Source organism: Drosophila albomicans, chromosome 3, assembly GCF_009650485.2.
Source record: "Drosophila albomicans strain 15112-1751.03 chromosome 3, ASM965048v2, whole genome shotgun sequence".
Lineage (NCBI taxonomy): Eukaryota > Metazoa > Arthropoda > Insecta > Diptera > Drosophilidae > Drosophila > Drosophila albomicans.
Genome location: NC_047629.2, coordinates 9631839 through 9641820, shown reverse-complemented (window position 1 = coordinate 9641820; position 9982 = coordinate 9631839). Strand labels below are relative to the sequence as shown.

Below are 9982 nucleotides of genomic sequence, written 5' to 3'. Positions count from 1 at the left end.
ATTATTTTTTTGCGAATGATATTTGCTAATAACCAAAAAGTATGATTTATTTGTATTTAGCTTAGCCGTATATTGACTGTACCGATCATCTGTTGCATGTTCACAAACGTGAACCAGGGCAGCAAAAACATAAAAAACGCAAATACAAGTGTGTGCTAACAAAATTATTTAAGAATGCTTGTTTTGATCTTTATCTAAAATATATAACAACATACATTAATATGCGCTGACCACTGTTAGGGAAGTATATTTATAAAACGGTCACACTGAACTGATCAATATTTACTGTCAATATTGCACAACACTGGTAATAGAGACTGTACATGCCGTCGATTTATTTCCTAGTTATCGATAAAAATACGAATGAGTTTGGCGCCACGACACAGGCTCTTATAGAGATAATTGAATATTCTCCGGTATTAATTATTCAGTACAAAATATCACTGGGTCTCTCACAAGCTTTAATATTAGACAAAACGTCTGGTAATTATGGAGTGGTGAGATGAACAACAACCGAAATGAACGGGGGGCGTTATCAAGTTTTGAGAATGCGCAATATAATTTTTTGTGGGTTTTTTATTTTTGGGGCAAACGCACTTTAAATGGCTTGAGGCATCACTCAGTTTCTCGCTTGCCGTTGGATACAATGGACGCGATCTGCAAGTTCTTATTCATTTTGTTTATCTCGGCCATTGGAAGTGTGCTGGGCGAGTTCTGTGATCGGGGGACGGGCGAGTGCAAAGAATTAACAGCAACGGACTGTCCCGCAGTATTCTACAATCTGCAAATTATCGGCTTCAACAATGTCAAATATTGTGACGAGTTTAACGATATTGTTTGCTGTCCGCTTCCTCTGAATGCGCAGCAAAAGAATGTTAAACCTGTGGACACGACACGAATGTTTGAGAAGGGTAAATAATTCGAGCGTTACTCGCAATCGCACTTCCTACACCCGGTAGTCATCGATTTGAAGGGTACATACTGTCTGTCTGTCCGTCCGTTCATATTACCGCAAAGGTCTCAGCAACTAGCAAAGCTGGAGCAACTAAAATTGCTGACGATAATCTTGTGAACTCTGCGCAAATCAAGTTTTTTTGGAATTTAAACGACGCTCCAGAATTCTTTTTAAAACAAAGCAAACAAATGTCGAAGTCCATAATTTCAATTTTAATAATAATAGCTGAATGCTGAATGGTTTCTAAGAATTCTACTATGATTGGATAATCAGTGTGAAATATGTTTTGTGTTCCCAAAATATGATTGAAAGTTAATCAGCGTGAAATGTGTGCTTTGTACCCGGGTATGCAGCAGTCGTGCACAATCAACTAAACCTTAACTTGTACTTAAACCGGTTTCGTTACACGCAGAATGCCGTCGTTATAATGATGTCAGATCCTCATGTCGCTCGACGCCCCTAATTGTGGATGGCACCAAGGCAGCCTCTCGTGAATTTCCCTTCATGGCCCTTTTGGGTATCCGACAACATGGCAGCAACAGCATAAGTTGGGACTGTGGAGGCACTCTGATCCATCCAAAGTTTGTGTTAACTGCCGCCCACTGTTTGGTCACATCGGAGACGAAAGAACAGCGCCTCAATCCCAACTTTAAGTCACCCAAGTTTGTGGTACGTCTGGGAGAACTTGACTACAACAGCACAGAGGACGATGCACAACCGCAGGACTTTCAGCTAGTCAACTATGTGGTGCATCCCTCGTTCACGGAGGACGACGATGGCGGCATTCATCATGACATTGCACTCCTCGAACTAGACAGAAATGCCACGCTCAATGAGTATGTGACACCCGCCTGTCTGCCACCCGGCAGTGGCGATGAACATTTTATTTTAACAGCCGCTGGCTGGGGACACACCAGCAACAGTGGCCAGAAGTCATCGCATTTGCTGAAGGCTGCTCTGCAGCGTTATAGCGATAACATCTGCATGGAGCGACTCGAGAATCGCATCGTGCCTCGGACTCAATTCTGTGCCGGCGCCGGCTCCAGCTCGAGCATGGCGGACACCTGCAATGGCGACTCTGGTGGCCCAATCTTTGTCCAGCATCCGAACTACAATTGTCTCAAGCAGATCATTGGTATCACCTCTTATGGTCTCATTTGTGGCAACTACAAGTTCCCCAGTGTTTACACCAAGGTGCATCTCTACACCGACTGGATCGAGCAGATTGTGTGGGGCAGTTGAGTGAGAAACTTAAGGGGACTAGAAAGTAATGCTTATTATATTCCTTTATGTCATAGTTATTATCCTAAAAATTGATAACAAAGCCAGTTATGGCATTTATTATATATCCCACATATGTATGTCCGTTGATCATAGTTCCTATCTTGAACAGTCTGAAGATCCTTCTTCAGATTAATCTCTTATTTTGTACACAGAAATAAAAAACGTACTAAAATCAAGAATAAAATCTTCAATTAGGATTATATGATGTCAAAATTTGATTGAAATCAAGATCAAAGTTCTACAAAAATTCTAAATTGCCCAATCTTGAAATTTTAAATTATAATCTTGTTTAAAGTGAACCAAGGAGTCAAAATGTTTAATCAAGATCAATCGTTTTAGATTTAGATACATGATATAAGATATAACCATTCTCAATTCAAGACATTAATTTTGTTTCAATAATGGAAAAATCTTAAAATTGAACCATGAAGGCCAATTCTTCTATTAAGAATGAAATATTGTGTAGATATAGCTACCCTAAATGAATTTGTAACAATTGCGATTTGCACCAAAATTAAAAAATAACAAAAATCAAAATTTAACTTTTATTAAGTTAAGGGATTACTAAATCATATATCAAAAATAAGTTCTCCCAATATTTATTACAAGAACCATTAGTTATATAATCGAAAAAGGTAGAAATAAAAAGTTTTTAATTATTTTGAAGTTCACAACTGTGTAATCTGTTTAGATATCTATTAATTTATCTACTAGCTATAGTACTTAGTAGTTTCTTACGTTCTTAAAACTATCACAACAAATGCAGTCTAAAACTCAACCCTTATATTGCTTTTCTTTAAATTAATCAGTTTAACTAGAAAAGGCTCAATTAGCCTCGACTCTTTTTATTTGTAATTTTAATACGTTCTTTTGTAATTATTTTGCTAAAGTTTCCTACTGATTGAATATAAATTGAGTACTTTCTTAGCTCTTTGCTTTAACTGTCCAACAAACAATCGGTGGAAGGATTAAATTTAAGATGAACAAACTCAGATGCAGCACTTAAAACAAACTTCAATAGCTGAATACCCTTCAAAAATGAATGCTTTTAGTAATAAAGTAATTTTAAAAAAATCCCATCATCACATCTGTAAAACAAGTTGTGCTTGACTATGACATACCCAGTACCAATATCCAATAAAACCATATATTATATAAACATACTATACTACAAACATACTAAAATATACTGATGGCTTTAATACATTCAATATATACCTTTATTTGGTATAGCACTAGATTAAAGGCTTTATTTGGTATAGTACTAAATTCAAAATATACCAAAGGCTTGTTTTTTATAGTACAACAATCAAAATAGACCATAGGCCTTTCTAAAGAATTTATGTTCCTGAAATTCCCTATTAAATTCAAAGAAAACGATATTGAATTATTTTTTCGATAATTTTGTTAGCTTTAATAAACATTATAGTAACAAGTATTTAAGAATCAGTTAACAAATATGTTAGGTGACATTTGTAATTTAATTTTAATTTAGGGAATACTTAACGTATGCTTTGATTTTCGTGGGATGGCGTGAGTTTGGGGTGGGGTGGGAATGTGCTTAAGTAAGTGAATACAATAATAAGAATAAAGATTGCGTATCGATCGAATTGCAGTTGCTTTGCGTTGTGCTGTGCGTTACTTAATAATATGTTATAATATTTTAGATTAGGTTAGGTTAGAGAGCTAAGTGCTAGAGAGGACCCTGTAGAAGACCAGTGTGACAGCCATAGCTTGATGGTTGTTGTGGGATTCGATGTGTGTGAGAGTGACGATACTACACACGCTTGTGGTACAGCTGATCATCGCGTCTCCTGGCGGCGATCTCCTTTTTCCTGATCTCACGCTGCTGATAGACAAACAGAGGACGGAAGACGATAGCACGACGTTTGCGCTCCTGACGATGAGTTTTGGTTTGATCCTCAACAGCTGCTGACTTCAGTTCGACGGGAAGTTCGACTTCCTCGACCTGACGACGAGGACGATTCCGGAATAGATCGGTCTTAGCCGAATCGTGAGCGTAGAGGGTGCTGAGGAAGTCAAAGTAGGGCTTGGAGCGCAGACTGTCCGGCTGGGCGAGGGGAGAGTTGTAGCTGAACTGGTTGGGTGTCACGATGTCCAGCAGCGTGTGCGGTCCCTCCTCTGGTTGTTGCTGGGGCGCAGCTGTCGCAAAGCAAACGATGCCCAGGGCCACGGCCAGGGTGTAAAACTGCGGAAATAGCAAATGAAGAAGATACGAGATACGAAATGAAAACAAAGCCAAATGGAAGGTGTGAATAACAATTGGAGGCCAAGAAACCGTCTCTGCAAACTATTTAGAACCAGTCTATAAAATAGACAGACTGCGACAGCGAAGCATATGCTTTAAATTAGCATACAATAATTAATTTAAATGAAATAACAAATAGCAAAAGTAAGAAGTAAGAAGAAGTATGAAGAAACAAGCAATCAATAAGCGCAAATCGACAAATTTAATTTATAGTCTCACGTAAAATATTCATGATCACGTCCAAGACTCTATAATAGCATTATCTACATATATCCCACTGGATAATAATTACAGTGTTGTTTCCATATGCTGCGCCCTTGGCAAAAGCAAAAGCTTAAAGCCGGATGCACGATCGCATCGCATCGCATCGATATAAATTCGATTTATGGGAGCCACAAGCACCTGTGCACATTTAATTTATGTATCACATTTCAGAGTGCTTTGTGTTAATGAAATTAGTATTATTCTTAGAGGACAAATTAAAGACTAACCAACAAATGGAATAAAAACAAAGACCACAAAACAAGAAGAAGCCACAGCGATAAAACCGGATGACGTTAAACAAAAAATAAAAAAAAAAAAATGGGAAAAAAAAAGATATTATGAAAAAAGAAACCAGCTTTTGGTGTAGGTGAACGCGCTTAGCCCAGGCCAAGACAAGACAAGCTGAGACGCTCAATGACAGCTTTATTTCTCCTTAACATTTGCATAGCACTGAAGAAAGATGCCATCAAACAAGTCAACATTTCAATTGCCACCGTTATAATCCACTTTGAATATGCATATGAAGCCAACTCAGCAAACACAAAATATCAAAAAATAATAATAATAACGATAATAATAATAACAACATAAATAACGAATCATGATTCATGATTCACGATTCAACAAAACCGCAGCTATTTCCAGTTAATCCCAAAAATCAACATCTATATTGATATCTATTTTTATATGCATAAATTACTTCATTGATAACCGCAATTCCTCCTTCATGGGGGTTTTTCTTTATTATTATTTTCTTCATTTTCGATCGCAGACGCAGACTAATTATGTAAATTTACAGGCAGTGAACTGAACCACTCTAGATTTAATTAATTTTCATGACATACGAGTTCGCTTTCAGGCAAAAAAACAAAAATACCAAAATAATATCCAAAATAAAAATAAAATAACTATCTGTATCTGTATCTCGTCGCTGTATCTGTAACCGGTTGCGCTTTAGTGGCTCAGGGCTAACCCCAAAAGATGTATAACAGTTGTTACGTGCATACCCTGTATAATCGCATACAAAGGGTATGGCAGAGAGAGTCGAAGAGATCTGCGACCCAATTAAGTAGACTACAATGTTAAGTTGTGTAAGAAGTGTATCATTTATCTCAATTCGATGCTTAGGAAAATCAGCCAAAATATGTTTGATAGATACTGCTTTTATCATCCTGGCAAAACATTTTTGATTTTAAAAGATGATAAGCACACACATGCTATAAGTAATCTCAGTATTTTACTTCATTATTTTATGTTTCTACGAAAAAAAGACTAAAAAAGGTTTTCTATTCACAGTCATTATATAATTTTCAGTATTTTACTGAGTATTTTATGTTCCTACGAAAAGATACCAAAGAAAAACTTTCCATTCCCAGACATCATAAACATTTCAGTATATTCCCAGTATTTTACTCAGTGTTTTATGTTTCTACAAAAAGAAGACTAAAAAAGGATTTCCATTCACAATTATTATAAAATTTTTAATATTTCATTTCATCCGATAAGAAGACTAAAAAGGGCTTTCTACTCAAAGTCTTCATACAATTCATATCCAAAAACTATTGTGTAATTTTGCTCATTTGATAAAGAGGCTGGGTTGGTTTCAGGAAATTGTTTACGAAAAATATAATTATAAAAAGAAATAAGTAAATTATGAACTGAAGATACTAGCATATAAAACCTCGAGTCGGAAAGTATTTAATTGTAAAGTATTTCACACAGAATTTTAGAAAACTATATAAAATCTCAGCATTTAGTATTAATAGATGATGACAATAAATATAGTAATTACAGTATTTCAATTAAAATCCTCGCAATAAAACCATTTTGGTAAAACTTCGAATTGAAATCCTTTGCCATTATTTTATGCTTTATCTTTATCCTTACAAACATAAATGAGCTAAAAATACTACTTTAACAACTTCATATTTTTCTCTTAGCAATTGTAAAATATTTAATTTATAATTGATCTTATCATTTCACAAATAAATCGCCTTTTGATATGCTAAACTTGACTGGGTATTGAAATGTTTCATGCCTTGGCAACAATTCAAGTTTCTTGCATCGGTTGCTATCTGTTGTATCTACATTATTTTTTATTGTAGCAGCTGATTGATTTGAGGCAGGATTGCGAGGCCAGTTAACTGATTAACTGATTAACCGATACTAAAAATGTTTAATGGGCCACACTAGCGACTTCCTCAAGAAGGCAGCCATGAGCGGAGAGAAGAATCAAAGAAGAATCGTGTTACAAAAGTTGAAACACCCAGCTTCAAAAAAAAAAAATATATTTAAATTTCGAAATGTTTTTGACCTTGTTGCGAGTGAAGAGACGCAAATCCGTTAGGCCAATGAATTTGAACAAAAAAAATTGGAATATAGTATATTATGGTATGTATTAGTGTTAGTATATAACATATATTGTATTTAATTTATATTTATTCGTGCGCTGATTGCGGTTTTAATGTGCTATGTTGAAAATGTTAATAAAGTAAACACGTTCTCCTGCTCACATATCACATATCATCATTCGTTCTTTCGATCTTTCTTTCTCCATTATATTTATGATTATAATTTTTGTTCGTTCGTTTCGACAGTCGATGATAATAAGTGTGATTGGCTCGTAAATATTAAAAGTGCTGTGGCTTTTGCTGTGACTTTTGGTGTGGCATACTCACTTGATGCGTTAACTGGAACATGTTATAAGCGAAGATCGTTTTAATTTCGATCGAGTTTTATTTATATCGAGTTTTGAGTTTTGATTTTATCGTTGCTGCTTGATGAATATCCTTGGCTCTGGTGAGATTGTGTTCTCAGCACACGCGTTCTCGAACTTCTCGTTTTCTGTATGTGTGTGTTTTTTGTGTTTTTTTGTTGGCGATGCACAAGTTTCGAATAATCAAATAATATTCGTTATCACAAATCGAGCTGGAAACGCGGCGCCGAACAAAACTGATTTGCAATTTGTTGATGTTGTCGCTGCAGAGCGTGCGCACTGACTGTTCAGAATATTTGTCACTAATTCACTTTTATATGCCAAAAGCACTTGCACACAGCCCCCTCCCTCCCTCTGCCACTGCCTTCCCCCGCTTGAGCTGGGCAGCCGAACGGGTTTCGCTTCAACTCGACTTCGACTTCGACTTCAGCTTCAGCTTCAGCTTGACGTTGTGTGTTGTTCTCTGTGTGTTGCTTGTTGCTGGTGTTAAGTGTCGCCGATGTCACGAATTAGCCAAGCCACTGCAGAGTGCGACAGAGAGAGCGATGCTCTGGGCTAGAAAGAGAGCGAGAGTGTGCCAAAATATTGCCCTAAGGGGGGCGTCTTACTTTCTTAATTGTTTCTCCTGCCAACGAAGAGGAAACACACAGCACAACATTCGACACTTTGTCATATTTACTTTGTTTTGATTTCGACCACAAATGTTTGCATTTCGCATGACTTTTAATTAAATCTTTCCATGACGCAGACACTAATCAAATCGAAATCAACATCAAATCAAATCGAAAGCAGATGAGACTTGAATTTGACGCATTACAAAAATACCCGAGATAGGATTACTAGACAAAACAATACGGAAGCCGGCAACCAGCTAATCGCCTTTCAAATCGGAACCAATTTCAAACCAACTTAAATCTCAAACTGTATTCTTAACATCATTATGTAGACGAGCTCATTATGCTAATGCCTTTGGTGACGCATTTCGAGCGTCTCGGAAAAGTGTCACCACAACACAACTCAACACACACAAAATCGTGGCCCAAAACGATCTGCGATCGCAGATAAACATTTATGTACTTTACGCTCTTGAAAATAATCTCTCAAGCCTGACGAAGGTCAAGAGCGATCCACACAGACAAAAAAATAAAACTCATTTCTTGGGAACACTCTTTATCAGCGATGCAGCAAGAAAGATCATCAATTTTTTCATTATTTGTTTTTGGGGTTAAGTCTTTTTCCTTTGCGTCTGCTAAACAAAAAATTAGTCGTCTGAAATTAGCATAAATTATTAGACAAACAAATCGTTGATTACAGAATTTTGATTGCATAAATTAATGCTTCACGTGATTCTTTTTTTTTTGCTTTTTTTGGCATACCGGATCACATTCTTTGGCTTAAATCAATTGGTTCATTAGAGCAGCATCTTCAAATTAAATCAAAACAAAATTGATTGATTTGATTGATCCGAAGTGTCAAAACACATTTCGATTTTTGTTTGTTCGTTTCTTCATATATTTATTGATCGTAAACAAAGCCCATGAAGTGTGTGTTTAAATGCGAGTGCGTTTAATTTAATTTATATTTAATTGCGCCTAAGCGATAACCGAGCCGGTTTTGTAGATCGTCACAAGACTAATGAATACCGATTACCAGAGGCCGCTGAAACAAATGTCAAAGAGCTAAATCAATATGAAAAACGCCGGCGACTGATCAACGTTATAATACCCTGTAAAATCATCTAGAGCTTTAAGGAAATTCCTTTGCTAAATAAACCAAATTAATGATGTCAAAAGTGCTTCAAAAGAATTCAATTAGCACTTTCAAAGATGATCCATTGCATTCCGATGACAAATTACATTTTGAATCATATTTATTTCCCACAACCCACCTTCTAATTGATAGAGATTTCAGCTTGGGATTGGTCAATTGGGATTCGCTGCTTCCGTTAAATGTCGATCGAGGTGCTAAACAAAGTTCGCTGCGGATCTCTGACTCTGACTCTGGCTGGCACCATCATTTTCACCGGTATCAAATGATTCACATTGCTGATCGCAAGTGATTCATGATATAACATAGCAAGGGACTAAGTTCGAATTATCGCTAAGCTCGCAAATCCTTTACAAATCACGTACGTTGCTTGTTGACTTTATCACTTTTCACTTTGCAGATTTTGTCGCCTGCTTCTTCGTCTTTCTCGCATTGTACGTCATCATCGTTAGCAAACAATTAACACCTTTTTGCAGCACGTCATTGTGTTTTAATTGGTGGAAATTAAAAGCAGGTGTGCTGATTTGTGCTTAATTGAAATCATGTCTATTTTATGGTGTCTACCCAAAACACACAAATCAATCCTAAGTTTATTTCAAAAAAGGCGCGCTCACCCTTAGACCAGGTGGCAACGATACATATCCAGCATGTGATTGGCAACGCGGCACATGCCTTGAAGTTGGCTGCGCACCAATTCAAACGTGCGCGAAGTTGGCTGTGGCAGTTG

General features: G+C 36.7%; 2 protein-coding genes across 3 annotated transcripts; one reads left to right on the top strand and one right to left on the bottom strand.

Moving 5' to 3' along the window:
* Nucleotides 1–502: 502 nt before the first annotated feature.
* LOC117570101 (serine protease snake) lies at nucleotides 503–2343 on the top strand. Of its 2 annotated transcripts, none has more exons than XM_034251557.2 (2): nucleotides 503–911; nucleotides 1368–2326. In XM_034251557.2, exons 1-2 carry the CDS (start codon nucleotides 503–505, stop codon nucleotides 2195–2197), a joined length of 1239 nt encoding a protein of 412 aa, XP_034107448.1. In that variant the 3' UTR covers nucleotides 2198–2326. The 2 variants fall into 2 exon arrangements, with proteins under 2 accessions (XP_034107448.1, XP_034107449.1); XM_034251558.2 differs by lacking the exon at nucleotides 503–911 and adding an exon at nucleotides 1201–1300 and having other exon boundaries at nucleotides 1368–2343.
* Nucleotides 2344–3638: 1295 nt separating this feature from the next.
* LOC117569963 (uncharacterized) lies at nucleotides 3639–7786 on the bottom strand. Its single transcript, XM_034251336.2, has 2 exons — nucleotides 7451–7786; nucleotides 3639–4448 (listed from the first exon to the last, which is right to left on the bottom strand). The coding sequence occupies exons 1-2, from the start codon at nucleotides 7469–7471 to the stop codon at nucleotides 4017–4019; spliced, it is 453 nt and encodes a 150-aa protein (XP_034107227.1). The 5' UTR covers nucleotides 7472–7786; the 3' UTR covers nucleotides 3639–4016.
* Between the last annotated feature and the right edge of the window lie 2196 nt (nucleotides 7787–9982).

What these genes read in the sequence shown, in the direction of transcription:
- LOC117570101 (XM_034251557.2), top strand. Translation starts at nt 503, where the DNA reads ATGAACAACAACCGAAATGAACGGGGGGCGTTATCAAGTTTTGAGAAT. An exon ending in GACACGAATGTTTGAGAAGG is followed by an intron (nt 912 to 1,367) that starts GTAAATAATTCG and finishes CGTTACACGCAG; the next exon opens with AATGCCGTCGTTATAATGAT.
- LOC117569963 (XM_034251336.2), bottom strand. Translation starts at nt 7,471, where the DNA reads ATGTTCCAGTTAACGCATCAA. An exon ending in TGTTCCAGTTAACGCATCAA is followed by an intron (nt 4,449 to 7,450) that starts GTGAGTATGCCA and finishes CTATTTCCGCAG; the next exon opens with TTTTACACCCTGGCCGTGGC.